The sequence below is a fragment of the Gymnoscopelus microlampas genome (assembly GCF_963454915.1).
Source record: "Gymnoscopelus microlampas genome assembly, chromosome: 19".
Taxonomy (NCBI): Eukaryota; Metazoa; Chordata; class Actinopteri; order Myctophiformes; family Myctophidae; genus Gymnoscopelus; species Gymnoscopelus microlampas.
In genome coordinates, this window is record NC_139956.1 from 33,800,897 (window position 1) to 33,815,925 (window position 15,029).

The following is a 15,029-nucleotide window of genomic DNA, read 5'->3' on the forward strand; positions in this document are numbered from 1 at the left end:
GCAAAGCCTGTTAGAGCTGAAAACAGACTATTAGAGCCCAGCAGAGTCTAGTACAGTAAAGCCTAGTACACCCAGGTCTAGCCTAGTCCTAGGACTAGGCAGTAATAGGCTGGACTAGGCTGTACTAGGCAGGGCCCATCGGGGGTGGGGGGGGGGGGGGACACAAGCCTGTATGGCAATCAACTGAAAAGTTAGGCTACATAGCTTAAACAATTTCAGCCTTTCCCTGTTGGCCGTCTAAGCGCATCTAGGAAGTTTCATAGGTTTTCGATGCTGGGAATTGGAGTTATGGCTGTTTAAAGCCCAGCCAATAGGAACACAGAGGGGCGGGGCTTAATACATTTCAGCTAGTCCCTGTTGGCCGTCTAAGTGTACCTATAGCCATCCCCATCCCACTCTATATAGTTGTGTTGAAAGTAGTTTGTGTTCAGTTATCAGTACCAGTTCTGTGGCTCTAACTCATTCTGGGGGTGAGTTATACATGGGGGCAATTTATTTTTTGGTCATCAGGGGCCAAATGTACCAGGATTTTTCCATGATCTAAATATGTATTTTAGATGTCTTAAGGATGGTAAAAATACAGATAAGTAGAAATAAAATAAAATAAGGGGGATGCGGATGGATCACTTTAAGTACGAAACCGTTTTCTGTAATAGTGGCCTCTAATTTGCATATTTATTTCCATTATTTACATTTATTTACATATATTACATTATAAATACCTTCCACACATTGTCTGACCCTCAGAATATAAATATATACACTTTATTTGTCAGATTTGATTGCTTTGAGTTATTTAAGAAATACTTCAAAATCGGCAGCCATTTTGATATGCAAATTAGGAGGTTAAGCACTAAGAATTTTGCTTGGGAACCGTGTTTTTCTGATTCAGCACCCTTGAATTATGTAAAATGGCCTTGTTCCCAACTTTTACCCCCAAATGCCTCTAACCTCCTTATAGAAGGCCTTTTTTCTGAAATCCCTCCTGTCTAACACATCCTGGAGCTACTTCATACAATAAACTCTGTGACATACATGATGGTTTTAATGGGATATGACATCATACATGATGGTTTTAATGGGACATGACATCATACATGATGGTTTTAATGAGACATGACATCATACATGATGGTTTTAATGGGACATGACATCACACATGATGGTTTTAATGGGACATGACATCACACATGATGGTTTTAATGAGACATGACATCATACATGATGGTTTTAATGGGACATGACATCATACATGATGGTTTTAATGGGACATGGGGACATTTAATGGTTCAGAGGTGTAAATCCTACATTCAAATACAACTAATGTGGATATAATATCTCAAACAAAAATGATCTGAGTCCAAAGTCAATCACTAACTCAATGTTTACTATTCAAGATAACTGGAAAAGCACAATGTAAATTCTGTGGGTGAATATTTCCTTTAACATTTATACTAAAATATTATTTTATATTTATAACTAGAGGGTCGGGGCGCTGCGCGCCCCTCCCCCCTAGCCGCTGCGCGGTGCTTTGTGTTTGTTGGTCTCTATAATATATAAAGCCATAATAGGAGATGTTCCCAATGGAGCTATGCCCAAATATGGAGTGTGTTGTCTGACCTCACTTGGGTCTCGTTGGGCGGTTATATAAAGCCATAATAGGAGATGTTCCCAATGGAGCTATGCCCAAATATGGAGTGTGTTGTCTGACCTCACTTGGGTCTCGTTGGGCGGTGGTCGGCGATGACGCTAAGGAACAACATGGCCGACTGTAATGTTGTGAGTTTGTGTTGGCCGCAATTAATTATGCTGCGAGGGGGCAGATGTGTGCTGAGCAGTATGAAGTGGCCTACAGACTGCGCGTAGTAATTCTGCACGTTGTGGCGTGTCTTGTTAGTGACATTGATATGTTGTTTTTGTGTTTAGTCCCACACAGTGGCAGTTTTTTTTGGGGGTTTTGGGTTTAGAAATGTATATATATACTAGAGGAAATGTATATATAGATATATATAGATACTATTATAATACATGCTTCTATTAATAAAATAGCTGAAAATACACTTTCCTTCCGTCTCTCTTTTTCTCTCAGAGTTCCTTCTAACTGTGTGAGAAACTTCAACCTGTTAGCATTTGACCCAGATGGAGACCGGGTTGAATGCACTTTTTCGTTTTTTTTTGTTTTTCTTTCTTCTATTCTCAGTATATCAACGGTGAGTTGAATGCTTTTATTTCGTAAATAAGAACATAGATCACATCATACTGATGCTAATACACATTTAATGCTCATTTATTTCTGATGCTAACACACATTTTAATTAACATTGCATTTATTTTGTACCACTGTAATCATGATTACTGCTATGATTAGTCTGTACTGTTTTTCTATAGCCACGTCTTCTTAGAAATGTGACCCATTATTTCTCCTGGTTTGTTTTTTTACTCTTCCTGTCCTGTGTTCCTTCTCTCTTCTTTCAGGATTGCACTTTGTCATTTGGTGCCCCCCACTTCATTATTGAGGGTCACTACGTTGTCAAGTTGTTAATGCTTGACTATCCCAGCCAGTCTATCACCCTCACAAACACGGGAGGACCTCTGAGCTATTACACTACCAGCAAACATATCAGCTATATACCTCTACAGTTTGTTGTCAAAGGTACACAGCAAACCTCTAAGTTCATCTAAAAATTGACCCTTGCAGGAGTATTTTCTCAGGGGTTCCTGCAACTCAACCAGTTAATGTGCTAATACATTAAATAGATAATCTAATTAAATCCATAATAAAACGTTATATTTCCCTTTGTGTTCAGTGGATGGAGCAGTACCCAGCTGTACAGAGGGACAGTATCTACCCAGGTTCCTGACTCCCACCCCGGCTAACAGAGCACAGCTCTTCACCCCTGTTGGTCACACACTGGAAATCACCATCAACACAGAGGCAACAAACTCCACGTGAGTAAAAGACAACAAGACTGAGGCCTTTAGTTTGAGGACAGTAAACTGGAGCACACAGCCTATAACTACACAGCAGTGTTTTCAATTCCACTCTAATCTAATCTGTCTCTGTGGATGTGCACAGTGTTCCTGATGCGGGCATGTCATCAATATTCCACTGAAAACATGCAAGTTTGACTAATGACAGCCATATATACTTCTTTCTGATCTCTCTGTACTGTAGTCTATATGCAGTCAAACAGGAATAGCTTGACGTGGGAATTCATTTAGTCATTAACTGTCACCCTAACCCTGGATCGGTTGCTGTAGCAATTTGTGCAGCAGCCAGTCTGCCGTAACCAGTGGTTTATATACTCAAGTAAATATTCAAGTATTCAAATGTAAAAATCACAAAATATAAATGCATTGCTGTATTACATTTTTTAAATTTTGAAGAAAATGTGAAAAAGAAATAAAAAATATCAGACACGTTGTGAGCTTGTAGATTTCCTATTTTGGAAGAATCCATTCCTAGAAATGAACTAAAGTACTTAGATACTGTCCACCACTGGCCGTAACTCAGAATTCCTTCCAATGGACCGAATGAAATGCGTGTTTTTGCCTGCATGGGGTGTCTTTTAATGTTCATGAAGTTCATTCATTCTTAATGTATATCATATGGCCATTTGGGTCAGGGTACTAACGTATAATTAGTTTTTTCTCTCAATATTAGAGAAAACAGAGAAAACAAGCCCAATTTTTGTTTTTCTAAATTAAGACTTTTGAACTATGTTCTCTTCTTTGGTGGTGTTGTAGGGTCTCTGAGCTGTTGTTCAGTGGACCTCACAACATGAACCTGACTGGATCAGCACAGGGACAGTTCATCCTGAGATGGACGCCATCACAGTCAGAGGATGGAGAACATCACCCTGTCTGCTTTGTCGCTCAGGCCAACGGGTCAGCATCCATTTAAATGATGTCTGTCTGTCTGTCTGTCTGTCTGTCTGTCTGTCTGTCTGTCTGTCTCTCTGTCTGTATACAAAACATTGTATTTATATTGTTTTATCTCAGCTGCTGCAACCTCAAACATAATCCAATAAGTAACATCAAGTTAAAACAAAACTCCTGTTTATTAAACGTGTTTGTTTTCTCAGTGCGGCCACATATCAGTCAGAGCTTCGCTGTGTCATTGTCAGTGTCTCAAATGGTGGGTGAACAAACTGTTGTTTCCTACTGCACCATATTTCACATTCCATTAGTGATGATGTGGTTTGAGGAGGCTCAAGTTAAATATGTCAACTTTATTTTCTCCTCCTGCAGCACCTACAACTACCACACCATCTGCTACTACAACCATGCCACATCCTGGGATTACACCCATGCCACTTACTATTCATCCTGGGATTACAACCATGCCACCTCCTATTCCTCCTGGGATTACACCCATGCCACTTACTATTCCTCCTGGGATTACATCCATGCCACCTCCTATTCATCCTGGGATTACATCCATGCCACCTCCTATTCATCCTGGGATTACATCCATGCCACCTCCTATTCATCCTGGGATTACAATGCCACCTACTATTCCTCCTGGGATTACATCCATGCCACCTCCTATTCATCCTGGGATTACATCCATGCCACCTCCTATTCATCCTGGGATTACAAACATGCCATCTACTATTCTTCCTGGGATTACATCCATGCCACCTCCTATTCATCCTGGGATTACATCCATGCCACCTCCTATTCATCCTGGGATTACAAATCATCCTGGGATTACACCCATGCCACTTACTATTCATCCTGGGATTACAACCATGCCACCTCCTATTCATCCTGGGATTACATCCATGCCACCTCCTATTCATCCTGGGATTACAAATCATCCTGGGATTACACCCATGCCACTTACTATTCATCCTGGGATTACAACCATGCCACCTCCTATTCATCCTGGGATTACATCCATGCCACCTCCTATTCATCCTGGGATTACATCCATGCCACCTCCTATTCATCCTGGGATTACAAATCATCCTGGGATTACACCCATGCCACTTACTATTCATCCTGGGATTACAACCATGCCACCTCCTATTCATCCTGGGATTACATCCATGCCACCTCCTATTCATCCTGGGATTACAAATCATCCTGGGATTACAGCCATGCCACTTACTATTCATCCTGGGATTACAACCATGCCACCTCCTATTCATCCTGGGATTACATCCATGCCACCTCCTATTCATCCTGGGATTACAAACATGCCATCTACTATTCCTCCTGGGATTACATCCATGCCACCTCCTATTCATCCTGGGATTACACCCATGCCACTTACTATTCATCCTGGGATTACATCCATGCCACCTCCTATTCATCCTGGGATTACAATGCCACCTACTATTCCTCCTGGGATTACATCCATGCCACCTCCTATTCATCCTGGGATTACAACCATGCCACCTACTATTCCTCCTGGGATTACATCCATGCCACCTCCTATTCATCCTGGGATTACAACCATGCCACCTACTATTCCTCCTGGGATTACATCCATGCCACCTCCTATTCATCCTGGGACTACTACAGTGATAGTAGGTGATGTCACGACTGTGACATCTCCACCCAAAGCAACAGTCACAATCGTACTGCCTGAGGCAACAGTCTCAATTAGCTACAACCCTGGGTCTCGTAAGTGTGATGAAATTATGATTATTCTGTTTTTAATCACTGTCATGTTGTAACTTGTGGAAGTTACCTCTACCATTTTAAATGTAACTTACAGTCTCATGTGGAAGTTACCTCTACCATTTTAAATGTAATTTACAGTCTCATGTGGAAGTTACCTCTACTGTTTTAAATGTAACTTACAGTCTCATGTAGAAGTTACCTCTACCATTTTAAATGAATCCATTGATGAGTTTTAAATTAGTCCATTGTGTGTAACCAGGGATATCTGAAGAACTAACGGCAGTTTTAACTGATGTTGAACTTTGGTAGAACCTTGTATTCTGTAGGTCAGTCGTTCTCAAAGGTTTTAATGTCAAGGATTTGGCTGCGGACCCCCATCTCAAAAATACGTTGTGCCAGGGACCTCCAGAAACTAAGATTTGAGTTAACAACGTTCGCTCGAAAAAAATATCTACAAGCTCAGCGCAGCACCGACTGACACGCTATAAGCTTGTAGATCTGCTATTTTAAAATGATTGTGACGCTATGTTCTGGGGACTCCCTGATACCCCCCCCCCCCCCACTGGGGTCCCCGGACCCCCGCTTTGAGAACCAATGCTGTAGGTAACTGGCCGTGATATCTGAGTAAGGCAGGGCACTTCAATGATTTTCAGGCTAAGGACTCCTTAGAGGGAGACGAAGGAAGGACCCCCTTCTGAGGTCCAAAACACACGCTATAGTGTCCTCTTTATGGAGGCCTTTCTAATAAGACACACCGTAAATCCTGTGGGCGAGTCTGAATGAACATGCTTTAACATGTGGTAGGAGTGGCACCAGAGCAGCTTGTACAGAGGACAGTCCTCCAAAGAAGTTCCTTCTGACCTTTTAGGAAAAAAAATCCTCCAGGTGGTTACACAACCCAAGGTTCTACTCAGAACAACGTCACACTGTTTACTGTCAGTATTCTAAAGCTGGGATATTTTTCATGTAGATGGCACCATGAGTGTGAGAATCTCCTCCAAGACTCCTTTGACCAAAGAAGACATCAGGACAAAAGTGCTGCCAAAGGTAATAATGATAATGATAATGATAATGATAATGATAATGATTAAAGCTTCAAGCAGTGGTGACCGGGCCCTTGCACCTTTATACACATTGTGGGATGTGTGGCCATCTGCCATTACCACAGGAGTAGTTTGTAAAAGTATAGGGACTATAACTTCATGTTGCCAGCTGGTGGCGCTGTGACTATAGAGGGGGTTATACAGTAGCAGTGTCGGACGAACTACTGAGAACACTTTGACAAGCGGTACTTTGCTCTGTGATTCTGGTGTGTTGAACAGTGTTCGAACTGAACCGACCCCACGACTCCTTTTGGAAGTTACTGACATTTATTCATCACAACTACACATCTGGTATCAAAAATATAAACGGCTGAAACTGCACATGAGCATCAGTGAGGACTCAGAGAGGGGGGGGGGAGAGAGAGAGAGAGAGAGAGAGAGAGAGAGAGAGGAAGAGCAAGGAATAGAACATACTGTGTACAGGTAGTAATACAGGAGAGGGCTAAACACGCATCCCTGAGGGGCTCCTGTGTTGATGGTCTAGGGGTCAGATGTGATGTTGCTCATTCTCACCACCTGGTGGTGGTTCGTCAGGAAGTCGAATATCCAGTTGCATATGCTTGAACTTCTGACCAATCAAACACAGTGTTCGGCTAGCAGGGGCATAAGGCTCTTTAGAAAATCTTAGAGGTGCAAGAACTACCTAACAGAATGTTATTATGATGTGTCTAAAGCACTGTTGCCAGTACGCTTAGTGAGAACCTCTACTTTATTTTCTAAAGTTCCACGTTCACTCGACTGCCATGCAGAACTCCAAACAATACTACAATGTGTTAGCGAATTCTATAGTGAAATAAAACAACAATTTAGCCACATAATTCACCCCCCATATACCCACAGTTACACTTAGTATAACATTAGTGAAGTCACGTGAAGTGGTGTCCGGGTAGCTCAGTCGGTAGATTAATCACCATGGGACCACCAGATCATAGGTTTTATCCTGGGCATCACCAACTCAGCATATGAGTAGCAGGGCTTGGGTGCGGTCAGTATGTAGGTGTTGTGCTCCACTATGGTTGTGTAATGTTTCTTCCTTCAGAGGTGTTCAGGTCAAACAGAGTCAGGGTGCTGCTATGGCTCACTGGAAGGGTTCTGCCACACTAAATGGAACAGAGCCTTAATTAGTATCATTGGTAACACCTGATGGAAGTATCATTACTATTAATAACTATTTATGTCAACATAGCTGCCATGAAAAAAGGTCTATTGCGTATTCTTTAACCACTTAAACCCCAGCATCTGTATTGTGGGGAAAGCCTTAGCAGAAAATAGTCAATATCAACTTTCAATATCAATCGGCTATTTTCAGCAAAAGCTTTCCCCACAATAACAGAAAACAGAAAAGACACTAGTATAGAGCCCTGAGGGACTCCGGTTACCCAAATGGGGTTTAAGTGGTTAAGGGATAGTATATTTTTTGCCAAGCAAATCAATCAATCAAGCAATGTACAAACACACAGAGATGCTATCATGTCAAACATATGTAAAACTGTTTATCCAGCATGACTTACTTCAAACTATGCAAAAACAAACGTCCTAACCTGTTATGACTTAACATTGTGTTCTTTCACTTACAGCTTAAAGAGGAACTGGTCAAACGTGGGCTGCCAGCAGACATCATACTAAAGCTGATAAGCGTTAAACAGAACAAATTAGAGTTATAAATCAATAACTAGAGCCAATGCCGAGCCTTTGGGTGGTTCTTTATATATGGATGGTATCAGGATTGGTTTTCAAAGTAGAGGGAGTAGGTTTGTTATTATCTCTGACCATCTGGCTATGCAAGACTTTTCCAGTTTTGTTATGGCCCAGCTCCCAGTACTATTGGGGTTTCGGAATAATGGGCCGTCGGTCCGACGGTGCTTCGGAATAACAGGCTGTTGGACCAATGGCATGGCACCAGGCCGGTGGCTACACATCACCAATGATGAGCTAAGATGCTAAGAGCTGTGTGTGCTTAATGTTGCTGAGCTGTCATTAGCGTAGCAGTGTTAACTGAGGGCTCCAGTGTATGTCGTTACTGGCGTAGCAGCATCAGCTGAGGTGTGTAGTTTGATGTGATTGATCTGCTTTTGTAGGGACACAAGATGACACGGGGGAACAGACAGACCAACCCTTTTAGAGACTGCAGGCTCCTTCGGTGCCATGCCATAAACAGCTTGAAAGATTTAGATTTTATATGTTTAATACAATACATTTTATTACTATCCACTTTTGTATTAATGGGACATGGTGGCCAAACTTGAGTGTAAACTGTAATCTTAAAGCAAATAAAATAAAGATTTTAACAAAATGTTTTGTTTTATGTGTTTAAATTCCTTACTTCCCATATACCTTAAAGGTGTGTGAACGATATATTTTGTTAACACGATCTATATTCCTGAGCAATCAGTGCTATATAGAGTTTTTTGTTCAGTAAGAAATATCTCAATACAATTTCCACTTGTTTATCCAGTATGAGTTTTCTCTCCTGATTGGATAACATTTGTATCCCAACTGGAAATGTATTTTCTGTTTCTAAAGAGCTGGAGAGACACCTATTACTGAACACTCTATGCAATGATTGATCTAAATATAGAGCTACTGTACTTAACACTTATTTTAACAAAATAATGTCACTTACAAAGATTTCCTTTGTAAAAAAGGAAATGAAAAGTTTGGTCAGTGGTTCAACAAGGTGGATACAGCGGCTTGATAATATCATGTGACTTTAACCACTATTAGGCTTGTTATCCACCAGCCAGGATTAATCAAAGTCAAATAATCCTTGTATTAATTATCCGTCCATATGTATCTCTCATCCAGCCAGTCAATCTGTTCAGGTAGCTTATTTATAAGATTGAGCTGACTGATTAAATCAGATGTGTTTCACATCCCCATAGAGCAAATAAGTACACGGTGAGGGGAACAGTCACATGTACGTATGTCAAGTACTGATTTAGGACACAGAAGCAGACAGACTCAGTTAGAATTGAACAGGATTTTAAGGTAGAAATTACAATTAACAGTCACAGAATGTAATTCCAAAACAGCTATCATAATTCTCAGATGACAGTCACTGATTCAGAGATGTCATTCTAAAACAGCATTCATAGATCGCAACTTGCATGCATAGACTCAGAGAACATTCCAAACCCATGATAATCCCTTGGAGCAATCAATCCAAACAAAATGTAAACGGAAGTTCGGGCAGAGAAAAAACAGTGTTTAATAAAGAGCAGAGAGTGAGATTAGCAGAATGGAGCACAAGTGTGGAAGTCTGTTCTGACCGGTTAGAATGGAATGGGTGTGATACTGAGAGGAGATTGACAGCTGGGCGGGGCCAAGACACACATGGAAGGAGAAACACAATAACACATGTGAAACCAGCAAACACACTGGAGAACCTCGGACTACTTTGAGCCTTTATAATAAAGGTGCTGATAAGAGTAGAGTCATATAGTATTTTGTTTTATCAGCACTTTTATTGAAGACGTGGTGAAAATGAAAAATATCTTTTTCACACATTTTAACCGTGGACATCATATGGCCATACCTAACATACCCCAAAAACTGGATCCTAAAAGGCCAAGCTTAATAGACCAATTATTTGTTACCAACATTGAGACTGGATGCACGGGTGATTGTTTCTTACAATCAATTCTCAACCTGTTGTTTCGGGGTGCGCTGGTTTCAGCACACCCCAACCCCCTCTTGTGTGTTGGCTAGTGCTGCGCGCCCTAGCGAGACCTGACAGAATGGGTTTGACACTTGCGCAGTATGACGCTTGCAACCAGTGTGACGTCATCTGTTAAGGGGTCTATTACTAACTGTCAAACGAAAACGCACTGCTTGATGACATAGACGGACCCTTACGAATAAATATGAATCTTGATTTCATTGACCTGTGTGATTGATTCCCATAGATGCATGTTCCTCCAAACACACCAGCTTTTAACACATTCATTGCCAGGTGTTAATTAATGAATTAATCCGCTACTCCAGCGGTTTTACGCTGGTTTTACGCCGTTGGGGAACTTCAGTTTTCAGCCCACAGAGGAGCACGGAGGGGGGAGCAGTTAGGGGTTAAGTGTCTGCTCAGGGACACTTCGAACCTTGGGCTCTCTAACCAGACGGGCTCTCTAACCATTCAACTATGGCCGCCCAACCTGGTACAAGGAATGACCAATAGACCCTGTATACAGCTGACCTTAGGGTCCTGGTGGGCACATAATACTGTTGTAGCAGGTCAGTGAAGGGTCCAGGACACCACTCTCTCTCTCTCTCTCTCTCTCTCTCTCTCTCTCTCTCTCTCTCTCTCTCTCTCTCTCTCTCTCTCTCTCTCTCTCTCTCTCTCTCTCTCTCTCTCTCTCTCTCTCTCTCTCTCTCTCTCTATATATATATATATATACACACACACACACATGTAGATAGATAGATAGATAGATAGATAGATAGATAGATAGATAGATAGATAGATAGATAGATAGATAGATAGATACATAGATAGATACATAGATAGATAGATAGATACTCCTGGTGAAACATTACTCGTCTACAAATGGAAGTTGGTCAGTCAAAGTTTGAAGTATTGGAGTAGATGCTTTTAAAAAGCAAGTGTTCAAATGTTAATCTTCAGCTGTATGCTGTATTTAAATGTAGACCTTTTCCAAGAAAAAAAACACGTTTTTAGCCGCATGCGCTAGCGCGGCTCTATAAACAGCACTAGTCTTAGTCCGACACCCGAGTGACATTTTGTGACACCTAAGTGTCATTGGCTGTCCTGGCTGTCCATCACACTTCCCCCCTTTTAAGCCCCCCTTTTAAGCCAATGGGGAGACGAAAATGTAATGGACACGTTAGTCAACGAATTAGACGAGACGAAAATGTTAGGGCGGGACGAATGGAGAAGAGATCCAATCAGAATTACTCTTTTTGAGGGACTAGTTGGGAAGGGAACCAATCAGAACGATCGTCATTGTTAGTTAGGTTGATCCACCCGGAAGCAGACCATATTAGGGGCCAGCATGGACGAACATAAATCACAACAAGGCAAGCCAACGCACGGAGTTACACGATACAGGCGGAGGGTTAGCCTAAATGCTAGCGTGCTTCATTAGACCTATAGACAGGAGGGATTTCAGAAAAAAGGCCTTCTATAAGGAGGTTAGAGGCATTTGGGGGTAAAAGTTGGGAACAAGGCCATTTTACATAATTCAAGGGTGCTGAATCAGAAAAACACGGTTCCCAAGCAAAATTCTTAGTGCTTAACCTCCTAATTTGCATATCAAAATGGCTGCCGATTTTGAAGTATTTCTTAAATAACTCAAAGCAATCAAATCTGACAAATAAAGTGTATATATTTATATTCTGAGGGTCAGACAATGTGTGGAAGGTATTTATAATGTAATATATGTAAATAAATGTAAATAATGGAAATAAATATGCAAATTAGAGGCCACTATTACAGAAAACGGTTTCGTACTTAAAGTGATCCATCCGCATCCCCCTTATTTTATTTTATTTCTACTTATCTGTATTTTTACCATCCTTAAGACATCTAAAATACATATTTAGATCATGGAAAAATCCTGGTACATTTGGCCCCTGATGACCAAAAAATAAATTGCCCCCATGTATAACTCACCCCCAGAATGAGTTAGAGCCACAGAACTGGTACTGATAACTGAACACAAACTACTTTCAACACAACTATATAGAGTGGGATGGGGATGGCTATAGGTACACTTAGACGGCCAACAGGGACTAGCTGAAATGTATTAAGCCCCGCCCCTCTGTGTTCCTATTGGCTGGGCTTTAAACAGCCATAACTCCAATTCCCAGCATCGAAAACCTATGAAACTTCCTAGATGCGCTTAGACGGCCAACAGGGAAAGGCTGAAATTGTTTAAGCTATGTAGCCTAACTTTTCAGTTGATTGCCATACAGGCTTGTGTCCCCCCCCCCCCCCACCCCCGATGGGCCCTGCCTAGTACAGCCTAGTCCAGCCTATTACTGCCTAGTCCTAGGACTAGGCTAGACCTGGGTGTACTAGGCTTTACTGTACTAGACTCTGCTGGGCTCTAATAGTCTGTTTTCAGCTCTAACAGGCTTTGCTAGGCTGTACTTGGCTTTATTAGGCTATAGAAAGCAGTACTTTACTTTGGCCTACAAATGTTCATGCAAAACTATTGGTGGTGCACACACAAACTATTGCCCGTGTACACAGTGGTTAATCCCAATGGTCTGAGTATCTACAGGGCTGACAAGGGACTAGCACAGCCTAGTTCAACCTAATAGAGACTAGTACAACCTAGTCTTAACTAGTCCAGTCTGTTCCATGCTAGTATAGCCTATATCGCCGTCCCCTAGTCTGTTCCATCAAAAGGCTGGACTAGGCTAGACCTGGGTGTACTAGGCTTTGATGTTGTAGTCTCTACTGGTCTCTAATAGACTGTTTTAAATTCCAGTAGGCTGTGCTGGTCTGTACAATGCTATATTAGGCTGTACAAGGCAGATCTGTACTATGGTCTACAAAGGTTCATGCAAAACTATTGATCGTGCACACACAAGCTATTGCCCGTGTTCACAGTGGTTAGTCCCAATGGTCTGAGTATCTACAGGGCTGACAAGAGCCTAGCACAGCCTAATAGAGCCTAGTATAGTCTAGTACAGCCTAGTACAGCCTAATCTATCCTAGTCCAGCCTTATCAGTCCTAGCATAGCCTTGTACCCCCTCCCCTATTCTGTTCTCCCAAAAGGCTGGACTAGTCATGGGTGTACTAGGTTGTACTATACTAGACTCTACTGGTCTATAATAGGCTGTTTTATGCTCTAGTAGGCTGTGCTAGGCTGTACTAGGCTCTATTATGCTGTGCAAGGCAGATCTGTACTATGGTCTACAAAGGTTCATGCAAAACTATTGCTCGTGCACACACAAGCTATTGCCCGTGTACACAGTGGTTAGTCCCTATGGGTTGAGGATCTACAGGGCTGACAAGAGCATAGTACAGCCTAATATAGCCCATTAGTACAGCCTAGTACAGCCTAGTACAGTCTCATCTATCCTAGTCCAGCCTTATCAGTCCTAGCATAGCCTGGTACCCCCTCCCCTATTATGTTCTCCCACCAGGCTGGACTAGGCTAGACCTGGGTGTACTAGGTTTTACTGTACTAGTCTCTGCTGGGCTCTAATGGTCTGCTTTCGGGCTCTAATGGTCTGCTTTCAGCTCTAGCAGCCTTTGCTAGGCTTTACTGGGCTCTATTAGGCTATAGAAGGCAGTACTTTACTTTGGCCTACAAATGTTCATGCAAAACTATTTCTTGTGCACACACAAGCTATTGCCCGTGTACACAGTGGTTAGTCCCTATGGGTTGAGGATCTACAGGGCGGACAAGAGCCTAGTACAGCCTAATAGAGCCTATTAGAGTCTAGTACAGCCTATTACAACCTAGTCTAGCCTAGTCCGGCCTGTTCCATGCTAATATAGCCTATACCACCCTCCCCTAGTCTGTTCTCCCAAAAGGCTGGACTAGTCTTGGATGTACTAGGCTGTACAGTACTAGACTCTACTGGTCTCTAATAGGCTTTTTAGCGGCTCTAGCCGCTCTATACCTGACTTTGTCCGTGTGCGTCAACGTTCTGATTGGTCAGGTGCGTCAACAAAGTGATTGGTCAAGCTTCACGCGACACATGGCTATAAACACATTATAAACACATATCGATGACAAAATGTATCAAAGGCGCCGCTACCTTCACACAGGGTGTGATTTTTTAATCTCTAGTAGGCTTTGCTAGGCTGTACTAGGCTATATTAGGCTGTACAAGGCAGATCTGTACTATGGTCTACAAAGGTTCATGCAAAACTATTGCTTGTGCACACACAAGCTATGGCCTGTGTACACAGTGGTTAGTCCCTATGGTCTGAGTATCTACAGGGCTGACAAGGGACTAGTAAAGCCTAATAGAGAGTATTAGAGTCTAGTACAACCTAGTACAACCTACTCTAGCCTAGTCCAACCTGTTCCATGCTAGTATAGCCTATAGAAATGATTTCATGTGCATGCCATAAGCAATGCACAACACGTCGTTGCAAATGCCGGAAATCTGGGTTACGATGCACAGCCATGTGTGCATGTCAGCAACGGAGTGATGATCAACCTCCTTGTATGAATGTGGTCTAGTGTCTAGACTTTCGTTCAACAATGGCCAATATAGTATCTTTAGAGTACTAAACCGTTATCTGTTATGGGGGCCGCTATTTTGCATATTTCGGAGTAGGCTGATTATTATATTATATTATATTATCATAT

General features: G+C 42.1%; 1 protein-coding gene across 1 annotated transcript in view; it reads left to right on the forward strand.

The window, feature by feature from the left end:
* The window catches only part of LOC311034481 (uncharacterized protein), a gene marked incomplete at both ends in the record, with an annotated part of 163,394 nt that overhangs the window by 127,173 nt on the left and 21,192 nt on the right, over positions 1-15,029 (forward strand). The window contains 5 exons of the mRNA XM_084042363.1: positions 2,090-2,210; positions 2,476-2,653; positions 2,808-2,949; positions 3,748-3,888; positions 4,086-4,138. Of these exons, the coding sequence (XP_083898489.1) occupies positions 2,090-2,210; positions 2,476-2,653; positions 2,808-2,949; positions 3,748-3,888; positions 4,086-4,138 (635 nt within the window). The remainder of the gene's footprint in view (positions 1-2,089; positions 2,211-2,475; positions 2,654-2,807; positions 2,950-3,747; positions 3,889-4,085; positions 4,139-15,029) is intronic.